General features: G+C 38.4%; 1 protein-coding gene and 1 pseudogene across 3 annotated transcripts in view; both read left to right on the forward strand.

Annotated features, from left to right (window-relative positions):
* The first annotated feature begins 8,832 nt into the window (after window positions 1-8,832).
* The window catches only part of PCGF6 (polycomb group ring finger 6), a 32,709-nt gene continuing 19,398 nt past the window's right edge, over window positions 8,833-22,143 (forward strand). For all 3 annotated transcript variants that reach the window (XM_025880982.2, XM_073904246.1, XM_073904245.1), the window contains exons 1-7: window positions 8,833-9,263; window positions 10,050-10,149; window positions 10,237-10,333; window positions 11,088-11,143; window positions 11,244-11,303; window positions 12,197-12,305; window positions 17,284-17,311. In XM_025880982.2, the coding sequence (XP_025736767.1) occupies window positions 8,907-9,263; window positions 10,050-10,149; window positions 10,237-10,333; window positions 11,088-11,143; window positions 11,244-11,303; window positions 12,197-12,305; window positions 17,284-17,311 (807 nt within the window). In that variant the 5' untranslated portion in view covers window positions 8,833-8,906. The remainder of the gene's footprint in view (window positions 9,264-10,049; window positions 10,150-10,236; window positions 10,334-11,087; window positions 11,144-11,243; window positions 11,304-12,196; window positions 12,306-17,283; window positions 17,312-22,143) is intronic.
* On the forward strand, window positions 14,000-16,405 carry LOC141374689 (small ribosomal subunit protein eS12 pseudogene; annotated as a pseudogene).

The following is a 22,143-nucleotide window of genomic DNA, read 5'->3' on the forward strand; positions in this document are numbered from 1 at the left end:
TTTCTTATGAGAACACTTGTCCTTGGGTTTAGGGCCCACCTCAGTAATCCAGGATTCTCTCCTTATCTCAAGATCCTTATTTTAAGGGTCCCTAGACGGTTCAGACGGTTAAGCATCTGCCTTTGGCTCAGGTCATGATCCCAGAGTCCTTGGATCAAGTTCCACGTAGGGCTCCCCGCTCCATGGGGAGTCTGCTTCTCTGTCCCTCCCCTGGCTCGTGCTCTGTCTCTTTCTCTTTCTCTCTCTCACTGTCTCTCAAATTAATTAATTAATTAACTAAAAAAAAGATCCTTATTTTAGTTGCATCTGCAAAGGTCCTCTTTGTAAATAAGAGCATTCACAGAATGCAATTTTGATGTGGATATCCTTTGGAGGGGGGGCCTTTTCAACCTACCACATCCCATTTTTTCATCTAGTAGCCACAGTGACCTTTTTTTTTTTTTAAGATTTTATTTATTTATTTGACAGAGAGAGACACAGTGAGAGAGGGAACACAAGCAGGGGGAGTGGGAGAGGGAGAAGCAGGCTTCCCGCCGAGCAGGGAGCCCGATGCGGGGCTTGATCCCAGGACCCTGGAATCATGATCTGAGCCGAAGGCAGACGCTTAACGACTGAGCCACCCAGAGGCCCCACAGTGACCTTTTGAAATAGAAATTTATTTAAAATTTTACATACCTGGTGTCCCTGGCTGGCTCAGTCTGTAGAACATGCAACACTTGAACATAGGGTCCTGAGTTCAAGTCCCACAATGGTGGTGAAGATTACATTTAAAAAATTAAAAAATAAAATCTTTAAAATTTTACATGGCCTATAACCCCTCAGTGCCTTCCCACCTCAGTTATCATAATATGTAAATTCTTCCCCTTGGTTCATCTCCTGCCTAACCTGAAGCCTATATCTCCAACTTCAACTCCCATTCATCTGCTGCACACTTGGCCTAAGGCAGCTTTTTCCCCTCCACCTCCATCTTCTTACAGTTAATTCCCATTACACCTTCGGTCTCCACAGGTTTTTTTTTTTTTTTAAAGATTTTATTTATTTATTTGACAGAGACAGCGAGAGCAGGAACACAAGCAGGGGGAGTGGGAGAGGGAGAAGCAGGCTTCCCACAGAACAGGGAGCCCGATGTGGGACTCGATCCCAGGACCCTGAGACCATGACCTGAGCCGAAGGCAGACGCTTAACGACTGAGCCACTCAGGCGCCCTCCACAGGTTTGATGACCGACTGGTGTGGTAGTTCACCTCTAATGCTAGGATATTAGTTGATCTGCGGCTGGGGTCAGCAAATTAGAGTTAGTGGGCCAAACTTGGCCTGCTGCCTTTCTTTATAAATAAAGTTTTATTGGCACAAAGTCAGAGTTATTTGTCTATATATTATCTATGGCTGTTTCTGTGCAATAGCAGCAGAGTTGAGTGGCTGCAACAGAGGCTAAATGGCCCACGAAGCCAAACATATTTCACTATACGGAACTTTCCAGAAAAAATTTGCCGATATCTGTTCTAGGCTATTGGTTTCCTGTTTAGTGCTCTCAGATCCACTATTTGGTTTCCTCTTTTCTCCAGATAGTCAACTTTTTTCCAGGTGCTATTGCTGCCTCCTCTAGTAAATTCTCTAAATTTTCAATAATCTGTAGTTATAATAGACTGCATTGTTTGGTCTATTCAGTGTAATAAGACATGGTGTGACTTGTGGAACAGGCAACAGACATCAGGCAGCCACTGGTCTTCAGTCAGGCCAAATGAACCCCTCCTAATGAAGAGAATGGGTAATCTCACCCATTTTGAGGGCATTTAAATGACTATCACATTTTTTTAAAGATTTATTTATTTATTCATTTGAAAGAGAGAGAATGAGAGAGAGAGAGAGAGGCCACATGAGAGGGGGGAGGGTCAGAGGGAGAAGCAGACTCCCTGCTCAGCAGGGAGCCCGATGCGGGACTCGATCCAGGGACTCCAGGATCATGACCTGAGCTGAAGGCAGTCGCTTAACCAACTGAGCCACCCAGGTGCCCTTTTTTATTTTATGAATATTTATTTCCCCACTCCTCCACCTCTTGTGTCTGGGTCAGGCCTTGACTTATGAATATGCATCTTCTTGTTCATGATACTCAGCAAGTGCCTATGTCCAGTGATAGTTGCAGACTGGGTACTTACATCGCTGTCTCTCTTTCTCTTCTTTGCCCTGTCCCTCTCTCCCTGTCCAAATATGCTGTTCTTCGTGGAACAAGATGGGTATGATCCATTTTTACAACACTGGATTCCTGACCCATCTCTCCTGTGGGAGCTTGTGCTTCTTGGGTGTGTGATTGGTTGATGCTTTATCCCCTCCTGTATGAATATCCTGTAGGACATGACCACTATACTCCAAATTGTAAGGCCTTCTGCCACCTTGAGCATTTGTAGGACTTGACTTGAAAAGCTCATAGCCTCCTTTCAGACATGGCTTTGGCCTTTTCGGACTCCCACCTAGTAGAGGGTTTGTCTCAGAATTCCAGTATTTCCAGTGGAACAGCATCATATTTCTCACAGGGGAATTATGAAACAAAAACAGCAAACTCTCAGACCTGAGAAATTGTTGCTTGAATGACTTATACAGGATATGCAAAAGTATTCATTTTTTAACTATTGGCTAAACGGTCCTCTACCTCTGTGGACCCAAACTGATCTTAGGGAGATTGTTGCTCTGTTTCAATGTCTTCCAGTGGTTTGCCACTGGCTGGTTCCTTTTCTTAACTCTGTGGGCACTCCTGATAGTAGTCTCAACCAAGAAGACATGGGTTGCCTCATTGTGCAGAATATCTTGTCTGAATTAAGCTAAACCAACACTTAGGGCCTATCAATATATCCATACCCCCACCCCAAGTGACAAAATTTTGCTTTATATACTTTAAAAGATTTCAGAGTGCCTGGGTGGCTCAAGCCAGTAAAGCATACGACTCTTGATTTTGGCTCAGGTCATGATCTCAAGGTCATGAGAACAAGCCCTGTGGAGCCCGCTTAAGATTCTTTCTCTCCCTCTGCCCCTCCCCCACTCCCTCTTAAAAAAAATATTTCAGGGCTTTCTGGGTGGCTCAGATGGTTAAGCAGATGCTTAACCATCTTCATCTTGGGTCATGATCTCTGGGTCCTGGGATCGAGCCCCACATGGGGCTCCCTGCTCGGCAGGGAGTTTGCTTCTCCCTCTCCCTCTGCCTCTCCCCCTGTTTATGCACTCTCTCTCTGTATCTCTCTGTCTCAAATGAATAAATAAAATCTTTAAAAAAAATGATTTGGGTCTCAGAACTATCAATGGAGACATTTCATTAGTACACATACAAAAACTCTTTAATTATTTTTTTAAGATTTTATTTATTTATTTGACAGAGGCACAGCAAGAGAGGGAATACAAGCAGGCAGTGGAAATGAGAGAAGCAGGCCTCCTGCCAAGCAGGGAGCCAGATGTGGGGCTCAAACCCAGGACCCTGGGATCATGACCTGAGCCGAAGGCAGACGCTCAACAACTGAGCCACCCAGGCGCCTCTTTTTTTTATTTTTTAAGGACAGGAAGGGGCTATCTAACATTCCTTGCACATGATGATGATGTGCACCAGACATGTATCTGGGGGTTCATGAAAGCATATCAGAAAAACTGTGCTTTATCTTATTAGTCTCTCTTTCTTGGGTCCAGTGTCATTTTACATGAAAGCTTATTATTATTCAGGAATTATTCCTATTATACCATTTTTATGACCTCTTTATAACTGCCATGTCTTTGAAGATAATTTTTGAAAAGAAAAAATAATGCAATCATTTTTCATAACCATAATGTTCTATTTTCATGTTTGCTAATGTACTCTCACTTTTTTTCAGCTATTACATTTAAGTCTGTGATCCATTTAAGCTAATTTTTGTAGATGGTAAGAGGTAGAGGTCCAACTTCATTCTTTTGCATGTGGATATCCAGTTATCCCAGCACCATTTGTTGAAATTCTTTTTATTTATTTATTTTTTTATTTGCATTTATTCTGCAGAATTTACTCCCGGGCCATAAGTTTTTATTTCTTCAGTTTCTTCTGGGCTATCTTTTTCTTCTGTGCAACCTCCTCTTCTGGTTTAGGAACAATCTGCTCTTTTTTTGTAAGGATCATCTCAATGTGGCAGGGAGAGCTCATGTATGGGTTAATCCGACCATGAGCCCTGTACATTCTCTGCTGCATCTTGGGGACTTTGTTCACCTGGATGTGCTCAATGACCAGAGAATCAACATCTAAACCCTTAAGTTCTGCATTACTCTCTGCATTTTTAAGCATGTGCAGTAAAAGTCTTCTTGGACCACCGACCCTGTGTCCAGCCCCACTGTTTGGCCTGGGCACAGCTACCAGCTCCACCATTGTAGTGACGGAATGGCACACACTGCTTCAGTAAAGTGACATCTTTCCGATACTTGGTGGCTTTTCAGATATGCATACCCTTGATGGCCTTTCACATGTGTTCTTAAAGTGAACATGAAGATTTGAACCTCTTGATTTACATGATTTCATAGGGTTTTCTAGGTCAAGCGAATAGTGAACCATTTTCAGAGGTCACCTCAGGCTGCTTAGGGGAAGAGCCATTTGTTGAAATTCTTGCCCCTTTATATGTTCTGGGAACTTTGTGAAAAACCAATTGACTACAAATATGAGGGTTTATTTCTGCACTCTCAATTCTATTCTGTTTGATCTGTATATCTATCATTATGCTAGTACCACAGGGTTTTGATTACTGTAGCTTTGTAGTAAGTTCCAAAGTTGGGATGTGTGTGTCCTCCAACTTCGTTCTTCTCTTTCAAGATGGTTTTGGCTATCCTTGGTCAATTTTTGTAGCAACAACAACAAAAAAATGAATATATTCATCCATTGCCTTTAATCATATTTAGTATTGTTCTTACGAACCTCTATAATGGAATTCTAAGAAGCCTGTTTTGGAATGGGGTATTTGGGAAAACACATTTTAATTTGGGAAAGGTATCATGATGCTTAAAACCTTTGGAGTCTGACTTGTTTCAGAGGAATCTAAAGTTTGATTTTCTTTCACAAACACAATTTGTTTTATAACATCAGAACACATGATTTGTAGGACTTGAGCAGCAGTACAGAATTTTAGATCATTAGCCATGTGATCCATGAAATCAAAACAAAGCTATGAGTTTCAGGAACCCTCATGGTAGCAAATCAACACAAGAAATAGATATAAATTATATCTTCAATTCAAGTCCTGACCTTGATTGGAGTCTGTATTTTAGGTCAGAATTGTATCAGTAATTATTTATATAACATAGGCATTTGATAATTTGAAACTTTTAATAATACTTTTTGAAATGAATATTGATACCATAAAGTCCTTTGTTGGTTTTGTTGTTGTTGTTGTTTACTTTTTTTAATTTAAGTAATCTTTTCACCCAACATGGGGCTCAAACTCACAACCCTGAAATCAAGAGTCACATGCTCTTCTGACTGAGCCAGGCAGGTGCCTCAGCCCTTTGGTTTTTAATCTGCTTTTAAAAATTAAAGTCTTTGGTGAAGTATTTCCTTACAAACAAAGAGTACCAGGAAATCACTCCAAGTCCCAAGGAACATTTATGGATTTCTTGATTCCCCAACCAGTCCCACAATAATGATCATGGATCTGAAATATTTCATACCCCGGGGTGCCTGGGTGGCTCAGTCATTAAGCGTCTGCCTTCGGCTCGGGTCATGATCCCAGGGTCCTGGGATTGAGCCCCACATTGGGCTCCGTGTTCTGCAGGAAGCCTGCTCCTCCCTCTCCCACTCGCCCTGCTTCTGTTCCCTCTCTCACTGTGTCTCTCTCTGTCAAATAAATAAATAAAATCTTTTTAAAAAATGTCATACCCAGAGACCCACTATTCTTCACAATCAACCAACCTCTGCCATCTCCTAGTGGATTAATGTGAAACTTTCTTAACAGTTTTTAGATATGATTTTCTTTTTTTCTTTTCTTTCTTCTAAGTAGGCTCCATACCAAATGTGGGGCTCAAATTCACAACTCCAAGAACAAGAGTCACATGCTCCACCAATTGAACTAGCCAAACACCCCTAGATATGATTTTCTGTTTGAAATGTCAAAGCACCGCCTCCCCCCAAAAAACCCAACTCCATAGCATCTCTCTTGGTCTAATGATCATACAAGGAGTACAATTACTGTTTGTGTTACGTCCGCTTTTGCTGTTTTACATTTATACCATTTTAACAAGTTAGCATCCAGAGTAAGAGTGAAGTTCTAGGTCAGTCTAGAACATGATTCAATTATGATGCTTTGTCAAAATGTAAAGGTCCCTGATAAGTGCCAAAATATAACTTTGATGTGGAAACACACTTGGGTCACAATGGAGATACAAGAAATTCTCATTTTATGAAATAGATATATTCTGGAAGTCCTCACATATTGTAAATATCACATAATTAAGCCATTTACCATATGGATTAGTTGGTCTACCATAGAAACATAACCAGTAGGATATATATATTTATTAAGAGATTTATTACAAGGAATTGCTTTACACAATTTTGGGGGATTGCTAGGCAGGTCTGAAACCTGTAGGGCAGGCCAACATGCTGGAAACTACCGGGAAGGATTAATGCTGCAGTCCTCAGGAAGAATATCTCTTCCTGGGGAATTTCAGTTTTACCTCTAAGGCCTTTCAACTGATTGACTAAGGTCTGTTCAGATTATATAGGATAATATCTTTTACTTAAATTCAACTGATTGCAGATGTTAATTACATCTACAAATACCTTCACGGCAATACCTAGGTAAGTAAGTTTTTGAATCACTGGGCAGTATAGCCAACCCAAGATGACACATAAAAGTACCTTCCACACCAGAGAACTGACAAAACCTGCAGATATTTCTGTTTACCAAATAAACTGACACCACCCAGTGGCAATAATAAAAACTCATAATTCCTCAGCTTGCCAGCTTTGAAAATATACAATTCTTGATTGTATTTTTTAAAATTTGGGGATTCTCAATATTTTACATTATCACATACATAAAGTAAAACTTTATTAATATTAATATTTTCATATCATACTACTTCAAAATTTTATAATTAAAGCTCATGGCACAAGTAATTCTTTTTTGTCAGGTAGCTCTTACAATGTGTAAGGTTAGAAGCTATGCCTTTATCTAATGTAATCAGCTGGAGCCCAGTGGGAGAGTATCTCAGGTGTCTATGTCTGTCTGTCTCCTTCAATCTCTCTCTTCAATGTCCTCTTTCAATATCCTGCTCTAGTTCCCCCCCTTTGAGGCTCTATACTCCCTCATGTAGGAGGAGAAATTTCCTTCCTTCCACATTTTGGATCTTGCAAACTTCAGTATCTTAGGTTTGACCAGACTTTGGGGACTGCAGAGGGAAAGGTAGAGTCTAGTCCAGGAGCAATGGGGGCACATTAAATCTTGTTCAGTTTTCCCCAATCATAGTGACTTGATTTCCTCACCATTCCCTAAGAAGTATGTACACCACTCCCAAATTAGCACTAATTTTACTCAGTGACAACACAGTCTCTCTCAGATATGATTTTCCCCCCCCCAGCATTATTTCGTTAAGGAGCTTTTGACTCCTTTCTGAATCCAGCTTGCAAGCATCATGATATTAGCTGGCACTATGTTAGTCAGCAAGAATAAAGTAAGCCAACTCCAAATATCTTTCCTTAAAAAACTGGGGGTGGAGCTGGGAGTGCGTGAATAGGTCTCAGTTCCTGCTACAGACCTTCGATAAATGTTTGTTGAATTAAATATAATGGGCTTTCCTCTATGTGATGGGGACTCATGGATGGTTTTCGAATGGCGATTAAATTTCCATCCTGTGGCAATACAAGATTTAATTCCTCCAAACTTACATATTTCAAAAAGAGACCTCATACTTCGTAAGGGAAATAATCTTGGATGAAAGAAACGCACAATCGCTACTTAAAATTTATCATTATTGTTCATAATACAACATCATTTTAACACCTATTTCAATGCTCTGCCCATCAACTGATGCAGACAGAATAGTGCTGTCTGGAACGGTACCAATTTTGTCATTTTTAAAAGGGAGTGAAGAGGGGCACCTGGGTGGCTCAGTTGGTTGGGCGACTGCCTTCGGCTCGGGTCACGATCCTGGAGTCCCGGGATCGAGTCCCGCGTCGGGCTTCTTGCTCAGCGGGGAGTCTGCTTCTCTCTCTGCCCCTCCCCCCTCTCATGTGCTCTCTCTCTCTCTCTCTCTCTCTCATTCTCTCTCAAATAAATAAATAAAATCTTTAAAAAAATAAAATAAAAGGGAGTGAAGAGGGGTGCCGGGTTGGCTCAGTCGGTAGAGCCTGCGACTCTTGATCTCAGGTTTGTAAGATCGAGCCCCACGTTGGGTACAGAGATTACTTTACAAAACAAAATCTTAGAAAAAGATAAATAGGGGCGCCTGGGTGGCTCAGTCGTTGGGCGTCTGCCTTCGGCTCAGGTCATGATGCCAGAGTCCTGGGATGGAGCCCCGCATCGGGCTCCCTGCTCCACCTGAAGCCTGCTTCTCCCTCTCCCATTCCCCCTGCTTGTGTTCCCTCTCTCGCTGTGTCTCTCTCTGTCAAATAAATAAATAAAATCTTTTTAAAAAATAAATAAAATAAATAAAACAAAAGGGAGTAAAGAGAGTGTCAGTCTTCCAAAGGAAAAATTGGGGAGCTTCTTCTAAATATGACCCGCAAGCCCCGTCCGACGTGCAGAGCCGCTCAAGGGCACGCCCGCCCAGGTTTAGGTGAGGGGCAGTGAACCACATTTCCCAGCGGGCCTTGCAGGTTTGCCGCGCCTGCGCACTGGCAGCGTAGGCAGGTAGGCAGAACTCCCGCGCTATCCAGCCGCCGGGTCTCGTCTACCCCCGGTCTCTGCCCGCAGCATGGAGAGGGTCTCGGTGGCCGCGGGGAGCGCGGGCGCCGCCAAGGGCGAGGGAGCTGCAGCCATGCCGCCCCCGCCTGCGGTCTCCCCGCCTGCTCTCACCCCGGCACCCGCAGCGGGTGAGGAGGGCCCGCCGCCTTTGCCCGAGGCGGGGGCTCCAGGCTGCTCGGGCTCCCGGCCCCCAGAGTTGGAGCCCGAGCGCAGCCTGGGCCGCATGAGGGGCCGCTTCGAGGACGAGGACGACGAGTTGGAAGAGGATGAGGAGCTGGAGGAGGAAGAGGAGGAGGAGGAGGAAGAGATGAGCCACTTCTCGCTGAGGCTGGAGGGGGGTCGGCCGGACTCGGAGGACGAGGAGGAGGTATTTATAGCCGGTGCCGGACCACGCCGGCCGGGAGGGGCCTGAGTCGGGGACGAAGCGAGCCCTCCCCAGTAAGGGCCCGGCCGCGTCCCCAGCTCGTCGCTGCAGTTTTTGGCACTCGCGTCGACCTCCACCCCTCTCTCTCAACCTGCCTGGGCATGTGGCGCGGACTGGTCCGCGCCCGATTCCCTGCAGACTCTTTTTGTGAGCTTCCTGCCGATCACTTAGGCTCTTCAGGTCCGCCTCGATTATTTTGTAAATAATTATTAAATTATGCCAGGCGGGTAGGAGCCAAGGGTACAGTGCTCCTGCCTTCCAAGAGCTTACAGTCGGACAGGGAAACACTCCATTTTTACAGGGTGTTCGGAGGTTGGTAAACCCTTCCCTATCTCATCAGTCTCTAATTGGGAAAGTTTTTTTGTTCGTTTTTTAATGTGGTACATACTTTATCAAGTTGGTAACACCTAGCCAGTCAGAATTGATATATTAAACATAAACACCAGTATCTCTGGCAAGTTTGCCCATTTTGTAAGTAATTCATAAAGTAAGATGCCCCTCATAGGGCAATATACAATGTATCCAAAAGAATGAGATCTTTTTGAAACATTGGTTTGTATTGTGTTATTGTAACTTTGAGCAGGGTTTTGAAGGGTTGGAGGTACTGTAACATGTTTCCATGTTGCAAAGTAAATTACACATTGTTCATAATGAAATGTGGGGATTATGGTTTAAGAATTTGAGAAGGCAAGGACTTGTATTTTAAAACTATTTCCATTGCATTTTCAGCGCCTGATTAATCTCTCTGAGCTGACACCATACATCTTGTGTTCCATTTGCAAAGGTTACTTAATAGATGCAACTACCATTACGGAATGTCTTCATACGTGTAAGCATATAGTTCACATTTCAAACTAATACATTCAATTTTTGAAATGTCTCTAAAGCATCCTAATTTAAACTTTTTTTTCAACAGTTTGTAAAAGCTGCATTGTAAGACATTTTTACTATAGCAACCGATGTCCAAAATGCAACATAGTAGTACATCAGACACAACCTCTTTATAACATAAGGTAAGAGAAATATATAAGTAAAATTTGTATTTTAAATACACTTTTTCTGAAAGCTTCTAGTTGTGTAGTTGGAAATAAACTCTTGACCTATTTCAAAAAGGGAACTACATATTCTCTAAAATACATATAGAACACTTACTGTGTACCAGGCGCTGTGATATCTGCTGGAGACAAAAGAAATAAAAAAGCACAGGCCTCTCTTTTTGAGGATTTTAATTCCATCACTCAAGTTAATGAGACTAGTTTAGCCTTGTCATTTTGGGGTACTTTTTGAAAGTAATGTCTGAAACAACTGGCCTCTTTAGAAAAACCTGTGTATCATAGGTCATTGTGTTTTTCTTTCTTTTTTTTTTTTTTTAATTTTCAGTTCATACTCCATTTCCTAAGGGAAGAAAAATACTAAAAGTGGATTGCTTTCATTTGTTCAGCAAATACTATAATGTTTTTACCCCTTTATAGAAAAATGCTTTGTAGATGATGCATAGAAGTTCAAAATACAGTCTCTGCAAGGGAACAAGACCAGTACACATGGAACAATTGAGCAAACCATTCAAGAGTCTATGATTACTTATAATTAATTACTTGAGGTTATCTCAGGTGAGAGCCAGTGCTACCTAAAAATAATTCACTTCTGAAAAAGGAGATATCCACTCCCAAGAGAAGACAGTTGCAAAGAGCATCATTCACTCTTCACTCTGTGCCAAAATGCATTTTGCTGAATTCTGAGGTATTCTCCATCCTTTCCTTTTATTAGGTTGGACCGACAATTACAAGACATAGTGTACAAATTAGTGATCAATCTAGAGGAAAGTAAGTTTGTTTTATTACATAGTTGTGAATCCCAGAATCTCTGCTGACTCTATTAGTTACATTTTAAGTGTAATTTAGTCTGTGTTTTATCATTTTTTAGGAGAAAAAAAGCAAATGCATGATTTCTATAAAGAAAGAGGTCTAGAAGTACCTAAACCTGGTAAGTTTGGGTGTATATCATAATGTATTTGTAGATTAAAGAATACTAACTTAATAAAATTTAATCCCTTTGAGGTTGTTTTTGGTGATAGTTGGTTATTTTATGATCAAAGAGAAAGATTATGAAGGAAGATATAGTATAATCCAATTTAATTATTTATAAAAATGAAAGAGTATAGGCTCTGGAGCTAGACTGTCTGAGTTTGACCCTAGCTCTGCCACTTTACTTTCTGTGTGACTTTGGCAAATTACTACAATGTCTCAATTTCCTCATCTATAAAGTAGGGATAATGGTAGCACTTCATAAAATTGTAGTAAGGATACATTGAGTAATACAAAGCACTTAAAACAGTGCCTGGAACATAGTAACTGTTCAGATAGTTTTTATGATGGTGGTAGTGTCACAGTATAGAAGTTAGATAAAATTTCTGTTTAAATCCTGGTTCTTCCACTTACTACATAATGCCTAATCTCACTTAAACAGTAATCTCAGTTTCTTTACAGTTTTAACTGTTAAAAAAAAAAGAGTAGCAGTATACTTATGGGATTATGACAAGGATTAAACAAGAATGTGCATGTGCAATGCTGAGTATGAGCCCTGAACCCTGGCACACAGTAGTGCTTGTTAAAGATTACCTGTATCTGTTGTGTTATGATGAGCTCTCTCTGTGGCCCTGATAAACCAGCCACATATGTCTGCCTTCCATTGTGGAGTGGTCCCCAGGTGGAATTTCACTGGCTTTGACAGATTAATGTTATTAAAGAAAGGGAGATTGAGGGCTTTATGATCTTTTAAATAGTCAACGTAGTTATAATATGTGTGGTTATTTTTCAAAGATCTCAATTCATGAAATTTTTATTCTAAATCAACTTTTTTCTTTGGCTATTAAATAGCTGTTCCTCAGCCAGTCCCTTCGAGCAAAGGAAGATCTAAGAAAGTCTTAGAATCAGTGTTTCGTATTCCACCTGAACTTGATATGTCTTTATTACTAGAGTTCATTGGGTGAGTACCCTAAACCTCTGCCTCTTAACCTTAAAATAAAGAATTTGTTAAGTCGCAACGGTTACGAAATCATCTTGAACTCAGGTAAAATCAAGTTTTTCTGATATTCTTTTAAAAATTAATCATGAAATATTTAAGATTTAAAAAAAGGTCTAAAGAAATAGTACTACAACTGCTTGTATCACCATCATCTGGCTTAAGAAATAATCCATGCTAGCATGGCGGAAGCCCTTTGGCTACCTCTTCCTGTTCACCACCCCCCGTTTTCTTAGAGGTTAATAACAACTCTCCTAAAAGTAATGATTGCCATTCCCATGATTTTTAAAATATGTTTATCTCATGTATCAGTGCTTAAGTAATATGTAGAATTGCTTTTGTCCATTAAAAACTATATGGTATCACTGTAAGTGTCTTACATTTTTTTTTTTTAATACAACTTGCTTTTTTCACTCAGCATTCTTTGATTCATCCATATGGAGTAGTTCATTCATTTTCACCATTGCCTGGTATTCCCTCAAAATCAACATACCATAATTTATCTTTCTTTGTACTGTTGAACAATTATCTTGTTTCCAATTTTTTTTGCTATTATAAACAATGTTGCCTTAAATATTTGTGTATATATCTCATATATATCTCATATATACATAAATATTTGTCTGCATAGTTCATATATCTCATATATATATATATACAAGATAGTTCTCTAAGAGTATAAATTTGCTGAGTCTTAGCATATGTTTGTTTTTAACTTTACTTGGTTTTGCCAAATTGTTTTCTGAAGTAGTTGGATATCTTTCTAATTCATATAAATTGCTTCTTTCAAACATTGTGTGTAGCATATGGTGTACTCCATTATATTGCAACATTGTTAAACACTGTCATGATCACAGAGTTGGCATGCATCAAACTGCAGTTTTCAGAATACTTAAACAGTTTGCAGAATAAACTAAAAGGCCTTTTTTGGAAAATAGAGACTTTCCATTTTATGTCACTGATGACTACTTTACTTTTTAGTTATTTCCTCCTTATAATTTTTGGTTGCCTATATCATTTATTAGTGTCTAGCTTGTGCTATGTTGTATTTATCTCTTTATGTAGTCACCCTATGTTCTCAGCTGATATTAAGGACCCCTAAGAGGCCAGAAACCGTTTCTCATGCCTACACAAATCCCATGTAGTAGTGCTTGACAATGAAATAAAAATCCCTTTGGAGGAATGAACAGAAACTAGGTAATACCAAACTTTAAACCAGTAATTTCTGATAGAATATGTTCCAATCTAAATGTCCAAAAGGGACCTGGTTAAATAATGGTATATAGCACATGAGTACGTGCTAATGTGATAGCATATGTGCTAATGTGGAACAATCTCCAAAGTAAGAGAATACGTTGTACGTTCTCGTTAATTTATTTATATTAAAGAGAGTGGTAGAGAATATGTGCGTAGACACGTTTTACATGCACAGACCATTCCTTAAAGGACATAGAACAGGATTTTAATGGCCATTAGTTGCCTCTAAGAAAGGACAGCTGGAGTTTGAGTCCACGATGGAAAAGGTCTTACTTTTCATTGCATTTGAATTTTTACCATGTACCTTGATTTTTAATAAGTCTATTTAATTAAAATTTGAAAACAGAAAGGAATTTATATTCCTAAAAAATATTTTGGGGAAATGTGACATTTCCTACATTGCACAGCAAGAACTGATGATCAGGGGGTTTTTTTATACGTTTTTTGAAAAGTGGCAGGGATGCAAAGATAGCAAATATGTGATGGGTATGTCACTGTTACCTCTTCCTTTGCCCACTGCAGAAATCAATAATTAATCACAGCAGGCTTTCCTAATGAGTGAGACTTGACCATGGTACTCAGGGCAGTCATTACCACTTACCAAACTTATTACATTATTAGTACATTCCCTGCTATAGAAAAAAGAGCCCTCATGCTCTTTCCCTGCTGCCAGTTGCCAGGAGGCTGAGGCTCAGGTGGACTTGGTTCAGCTTCACCCAAAACCCACCACCATGGCCAAGGAAGGCATTGCTGCTGGAGGTGTAATGGACATTAATACTGCTTTACAAGAGGTGCTGAAGACTGCCCTCCTCCATGCTGGCCTAGCACGTGGAGTTTGTGAAGCTGCCAAACCTTAGATAAGCACTAAGCCCATCTTTGTATGCTTGCATCCAACTGTGATGAGCCTATGTATGTCAAGTTGATGGAGACCCTTTATGCTGAACACCAAATCAACCTAATTAAGGTTGATGACAGCAAGAAACTAGGGGAGTGGGTGGGCCTCTATAAAATTGACAGGGAAAACCCCTTAAGTGGTTGGTTGCAATTGTGTGGTGGTTAAGGACTGTAGCAAAGAGTCTCAGGCCAAGGATGTCATTGAGGAGTACTTCAAATGCAAGAAATGAACAACAACAAAACTTGGTTCTTATTCTAAAAAAAGAAAAAAAGAGCCCTCACTTGGAATAAGGGATCTAGAATTAAATCCTAGCTTCTCTATTATCTAGTTTTGTAAACATTGACAAATTGCTTTTTGTTTTTTCACATGATGTTTATTAAGGTCCTGCTATATGTACCAGCACAGCATTCTGCTAGTTGTTGAGCATACAGTTTGAATAAGTAGACCACGGCCTTTGCCCCTCATGGAACTTTTAGTTTTAAGTTCTCAGAGCTTCAGCTTCCCTATCTGTAAAGAAAGAACTGAACCTTTTATGTGGATGATTATGATGAGTAGTTGAACTCATAATATAGCTCTTTATCTATCGTCAACTAGTTGAGGGGAAGAAAGCTTCCAGGGTGGCAAGGAGTCCTTTTGAAAGAAAGCTTCCAGAGGCAAAGAATCCGTTTGAAGTCACCAGTCCGCAGAGTTCACTACATGGAAGAGCTTTTATATTACCACAGAAGTCAGGCTCCTGAGGGTAGCCTATAGGCAGCTCTTTCATGGCAGGACCAGTGGCAGAGGAGTTTTAACCTGAGGCAAGTACAAAAGCCAATTTGGTCCAGCTTTTGAGCCCACTTAAGTTGGAGGAGCAAGAAAACTGAGGTAGGTTCAGCCTGTGAACAGTGATTTTTCAACCATTGGAATATGAAGTTAGATTTCCCCCCTAAATTGGGTATGTGTGTTTAGTGATCTTTAGATATTCTTGTATTTTTCCTTTTTGTTCTTCAGTTTCTGTGTGTAAAGTAGAAGATGAAAAAAAGAAAGAACTTCAGACAAGCAGTATAGTGAGTACAGAAAGCGTAGACTTTGAAGAGTCTCAGTAAGTCCAGGTATAGAACCCTTGGGATGTAGCTGAACTCCTCTCATCATCAGTTTCTGTATTGCTGAGTTGGGGATTATAATAGCAACTAACAAGATTGTCCTAAGTATCAATTTATGGTATTCCTACCATGTCTAAACTATTAGCAGTATATGAAGATTGAAATAATGCAGGGTCATTCAAAAATAAAAGTTAAAGTAGTCTGTGGTGCTGTCATTTGTACATGTGCTAGTGAGGAAAATGGACTCACATAACATAAGTGTGATACAGCAAAAATTTCATGCAATCTTAAACTCAGTAGCATTTAGTGAACCATGGAGGTAATATCCAACTGTATGCTGTATTAATCCAACTAGAGTATTATGTTCAACTCTGGGCACTACATTTTCAGAGAGATGTTGGTAAGCCGAGGTGTAACCAGAATAATAAAAGGTTTGAAAAACCATATCATATGTGGTAAGGGAAGGAACAAAAATATTCTGAAAAAGAGAAAACAATCATAAGCCCCTTAAGTTCATTTCAAATCTTCAGAGGGTTATCGTATAAAAGAAAGTTTGAGTCTAGTTCACAAGAGTACCGAAAGGCAAAACTAGGACTAGTTGGGTGTAAGTTACAGGGAGAAACATATTTGCATCAGTGCAAGCAAGCAATTCTAACAATGTTGCCCACAAATGGAATGAACTGACTTATCAAATAAGAAGCTCTCTATCTCTTTAGGTGCCTGAGCAGAAGCCAAATGACCACACATCGGGGATTCTGTAGAGATAATTCTTGTAACACATAGGGTATTTTATTTTACAACTCTAAGCTTATATATCTTAGGTTCCTATTATGTCCATATATTTATAACATTTATATTAATGTAATATTTATAATATAGCTTATATGTTATATTTTAATATATTTCTCTACTTGTATTATAAGAATATTCTGTAGATGATGCAGTTGTGATCTGGCCTACTGTTTACAAAATAAGGAAGAAAGAACGTTGGTTTTGATGCTAGGTACACCTGAGTTTAAAGCTTTATCACTTAATAGCTCTGTGACCTTAAGCAAGTTATTAAACCTCTCTGAGCTTAATTTTCCTCATCTATATAAGGGGAATATTAATACCTGATAGCAGGGCTATTGTGAGGACTGAATGAAAAACATGCATCCTATGTGAAGACCTAATATAATGCCTGGCACATAGTAGATGCCCAACAAAAGTTAGTGCCCCTTGTCTCCTCATGATATAAACATAATTGATTTAATCAAGAAATCTCTTTGTACTTCAAGGTGAAGGGCAAACTGAGTAAGTCATGCCCATTATGCTATAAGTAAAACAACAGGAAATCTAGCAGCCTTCTTGTAAGAAATCTATCTTGTAAGGGTTACTATAAAGAAGAAAACACATTAATTATGATAAAAGTTTTACTTTAAATTGGGAAATGTTAGAATGCTACATGTGGGGGAAATCTAAATATTAAGGATATACTTTTAACTCCTAGAAGTATACAAAGTAGTGTAAAGTAGTGGCTGACACTGCCTTTGCCTTACCAGTAGGTGGCAGAAATGACAACTACATTATTTATTTCATAAAGGGCTAGGTGATGGTGTTTTAAAATTAAATTGATGTTCCTCAAATGTTTATATTCATGTTATTTTTCTGTGTTATATGATTTAACGTATAGTTTAAAATGTTGATTAATTTTGCTTTCGTTTTTCAGTGCTAATGAAGGCACGGGACATTTTAAGGTATTTTATTTTTATTTACTTCACAGGAAGACCCTGTAGTACACAACTAAAGAGTCAGATTAGCAATCATGTGGAGATCGTTTTCAATTACGTAGAGTTTTATAAATAAAAGTAGAAATGTGAAGTACATTCAGTAATGCTCTCATAGTAAGTTTATAAGAAAAGAGTTATTAAGTAGGGATTTGTTATTAATTTAGGACGGTGGTCTAAGGAAACAAGTGAGAAATTTTTAAAACTCTAAAACCAAATACTGTGATAATTTGGTGACTTTAAAAAATATTTCAAAACATTTTTGCATAGTTTGGCATTCGGAGTTAAATATGAGCTTAAATTTTTATTTGCATGTAACATTTTGGGCTCAAGGTAAACCTGCCCTAACTTGTGGCTTCAAACATTTACTGAAATTTTAGAGGTAAGAATGAAGTCCTTTGTTAATGTACCTAAGTTAAGAGTTGCCTTAAAGGCTCTCTTATCACAGGCCCCATTGTACACAGTGTTGCTCCTATAGTATGAGTCATTAAGGAAGAGGTAACTTTTCCTTCTTTTTTTTTTGAAAAGGTAACTTTTTAAAAAGGGCTAAATCAGGCCTTATAGTTACTTGGGACTGTAAATATACAGGAAATAGCTGACTTTGATCTGTTTAGATTTTTAGTGACTTTTTCAAAGTCTGTACTAATACTTGGATGGATTATACCTGGTTGGGTATACTGTTTTGTGAATATATTGGCTTAGAGACATGAATTGAAGCATAGGAATAGGTGGGTACTTCTGTGGATGAAGTATACTGTAGGTGTTTCCCAGAGATCAGTGTGATGGGGGGAATGCAGTGTTAAGTTCAGTAACTTTGAATTTCTTCTAAGTTGTAAAATACCAGATTTATGGGGATTAGGGAGTTCTTTCCTAGTAGTATGGTGGCTGGGAAAGTGGCATATGAGTTTCTGTATGGGACAAGTACAGTGTCATATGCTCCTAGAGTTTGCCGAGGATGTTTGTCCAATGACCTGTAGTAGCCACACAAATTAACAGAGTATAAAAACTTCATGAAGAAAGAACTAGACATTAAGTTGAAATATTAGCCTTTTGCTTCCACAAAAGCACATATGGACCTAGAATATTTATGTAGTTCCAGTTGTCACACATTAGAAAAATATGATGACAATACCACCTGTGAAGTATTCTTACCAAAACAAATGTGCAGCTGATCACACTCCTAGATTTAATTACTAATTTACAAGAAATTCAGGGGCAAAGGAACATGTTAAATGACACCTTAGGAATATAATAAGCCAAATCTAAGACAGTGGAAAGCTACAGCACAAACAATTGTGTCTCTCCAGAATAAAAGGGAGGGGTGAAGAGGAAACATAGATAGAACGTATTAATTAAAAGAGACTCAAAGGACATAACTAACTACAATGTATGGAGTTTATTTGGATTTGATTTGAAAAATAAACATTTATGAGAGAATAACCCCCAATTTAAATAACCCAAATATCACATCAACTGGTAAATGGATAAACACAATATGATATAGCCACACAGTGGAGTATTATTTGGCAATAAAAGGGGGTGGGTACTGATAAATGCTACAACATGGATGAATTTTGAGAATATTATGTTAAATGAAAGAAACCAGGCACCAAAGGACCACATAATGTGTGATTCCATTTATGTGAAATGTCTAGAGCAGAGAAATTCATAGAAGCAGAAAATCTATATAGATTGGTGGTTGCCAGAGTCTCAGGGGAGAGGGGGAAATTGGGAGTGACTGCTAATTGGTGTGGGGTTTCTTTTTGGGTGATGAAGATGTTCTGAAATTAGATAGTGGTGATGAGTTACACAACCCTGTTTAAATAAACTAAAAATCTTTGAATTGTATACTTGAAAATAGTGAATTTAATGATACATGAATTATATCCCAATAAAGCTGTTGAATTTTTAAAAAGTAACTAAGCTGGGGCGCCTGGGTGGCTCAGATGGTTAAGCGTCTGCCTTTGGCTCAGGTCATGATCCTGGGGTCCTGGGATCGAGCCCCACATCGCTTCTCCCTCTGCCTCTTTCTCTCTCTCTGACTCTCATGAATAAATAAATAAAACATTTTAAAAAAATAATAAGTAAATAAAAAGTAACTAAGCCAAGATCCAATGGGAACTTTGAATAGAAGTATTGTTTGTAATATATTTAGTGTATGTATTTTGAAAGTACAAAAATACATCTGGTAAAAATAATACATGTAAAAATTCGAATTCAAATTCATAGTTTGAGTTCATATTTGGTTATTATATTTTTTTCACAAAATCTTTGTTTTATTTTTATTCTCTCTTTAATGACAGCCCTAAAAACAATAAAATCATTTCCTGCTGGGTAAGAAAATTGAGACAATTGGTGAAATTTGAACATTTACTAGAAATTTTCTGATATTAAGGAATTTTAGAATATGATAATGGCATCATGTTTTTAAAAAGATCTCTTATCTTTTAGGGATACATACTGAAGTGTTTACAAATGAAATATGTCTGGGGTTTGCTCCAAAACAAATCTGGGAATGGGGGCCAGGAAGTAGTTGCAGTGGGAAATGGGTGTGGTATATTTAAAACAAAATTGGCCTTGAGATGATAAAGCTAGGTGATAGGCATATAGGAGTTTGATTTATACTGTTCTCCGATAGTTTTGAGACATTAAGTTTTCAGTTTTAATTGATGATACAGGTGTTAATTTGAAGGTCTTATACCTGTGAGAGATGATGAACCTCTTTCAGAAACAAATGATCCTGTTAATGCTGCATTTTGTGACTATTTTTACTTTGCTAAAACTGTCTTATACTTTCTTAGTTAATAGATTGGCAGTCTTACTGTTTTTCTTTTTATTCTGTGATTTTAACGGAGTTCTAGTTATAGCTTTTGGTATTATAGCTCAGTATTCTCTGCTACTTAAAAAAGCTGTTTTTATATCTTATCTTTGAGTTTAAGTATGTCCATCTAGGTGATGCCTGGTTGTTAAACTTTTTACCGTGTAGACCTGTAGCATGAAAGTCATAAACCCTTTTTGCTACATTCAATTTCACAGTGTTTCACTAGGCAGTAATAAAGTCCAGATAATTTTTCCCAGGAGTCATTTTCTTTTTAACTTTTAATTACAAAAAAAAAATTTTTTTTTTAAGGGAAAAAGCACATATGGGCAAGGGGAAGGGGTAGAGGGAAAATCCTAAGCAGGCCCCATGAGCTTGATCTCATGACCCTGAGATCATGATCCGAGCCAAAATCAAGTTGGATGCTTAAACTGACTGAGCCACCCAGGCACCTCATTAATTATGAAAATTTTTAAACATAGTGAAAAGTAGAACCTCCCTGTGTCCATCACCCAGCTTTACCAATTAACTAGTGACCAATTTAATTTCTTCTCTCCCTCCACTTCCCTTCTATTATTCTGAAATAAATCCCCAGCATTTTGCCACTTCATTTGTAAATATTTCAGTATTCTTGAAAGATGAGTCTCTTTTTAATGACCATGTATCATACCAAAAAAAAAGTTACAGAAGTATCAGTGTCATGAAAGATAATAAAGTGGCAGAGCTGTTCTAGATTAAAGGAGATTACAGAAACATGACAACAAAATGCATTGTGTGAGCCTTCATGACATAAAACAATTTTTAAAGGATATTAGTAGGACAGTTTATAAAAGAATTTGGACTATTTAGGAAATTAATGTTAAATTGCTTAAATATTCTGTATATTTCCTGTTAATTATATTGTAGTATATTGTATATAAGAGAATCCCTTTATTCTGAGGAGATAACTGCTAATATGTTTAGGGGTAAAAATATCTGTCTGCCAATCTCATGTGGTCCAACAAAACATTAGCATGCACATATACATACATGCATATAAATTAGAAGAGATAAAGTGAATATAGCAATATATTAACAGTTTGTAAACTAGGTGACAGCTATCTAGGTCTTCCTGGTACTTACAACTTTGTAAGTTAGTCATTTTTCAAAAGGTTGGGGATGATAAATGAAAAAGAAATTAATGATTTCTTACTGTAAAATATCTACTCAGTGTTCAGATTTTTAATTGTCTCAATCATAGTGGGTGTTTTTTCTCTCTCTTTTTTCTTTAACACTTTAAATGAGGATCCAGATAAAGTTCACACATTGTGATTGGTTGATATATCTTCAAATCTATGGTTTTCCTTTTCTTTTTTCTTTCAATTCATTGTTGATGAAACTGAGTCATTTGTCCTATAGTTGTCTACAGATTGGGTTTTAATGTTGCATTGCCATAGTATAATTTAGCATGTATTTCTGTCTTCTGTATTTCCCATAAACTGGTAGTTAAGTCTGAGTGTTGATAAGACAGGCTTGATTTGAGGGGAGCAAACTACTTCATAGGTGGTGGTTCTTTCCATCTAGAGGCACATGATGTCTGGTTGTCTGGGCCTCTTTATAATGTTAGCAGCCACTGGTGCTCAGTGGCAAAGCCCATTAACTTAGTACGGTTTGGAAAATGATGTTATCATTCCTTTTTTTTTTTTTTTAAGATTTTATTTTTAAGTAATCTCTACACCCAATGTGGGGCTTGAACTTACAACTCCAAGATCAAGAGTCGCATGCTCTACCAACAGAGCCAGCCAGGCGCCCCTATCATTCTTTCTCTTATTAGTTGAAATACTTCTATAAAGAGAAACTTCTCTTTGTCTGTTTGGTTAGCCAGTGATAGTTTATATAGGAATAGCAGGATAAATGCTTGATTCTTTCCCTTCACTTACCAAGTTCAAAGTAATGAGTTGGTTCATTAGCATACTCCAGTCATGACCAAATAGGTTTTGTTGTT

This window comes from Callorhinus ursinus, unplaced genomic scaffold, assembly GCF_003265705.2.
Source record: "Callorhinus ursinus isolate GAN/ISIS: 27379988/994484 unplaced genomic scaffold, GSC_fseal_2.0 scaffold20, whole genome shotgun sequence".
Classification (NCBI taxonomy): domain Eukaryota; kingdom Metazoa; phylum Chordata; class Mammalia; order Carnivora; family Otariidae; genus Callorhinus; species Callorhinus ursinus.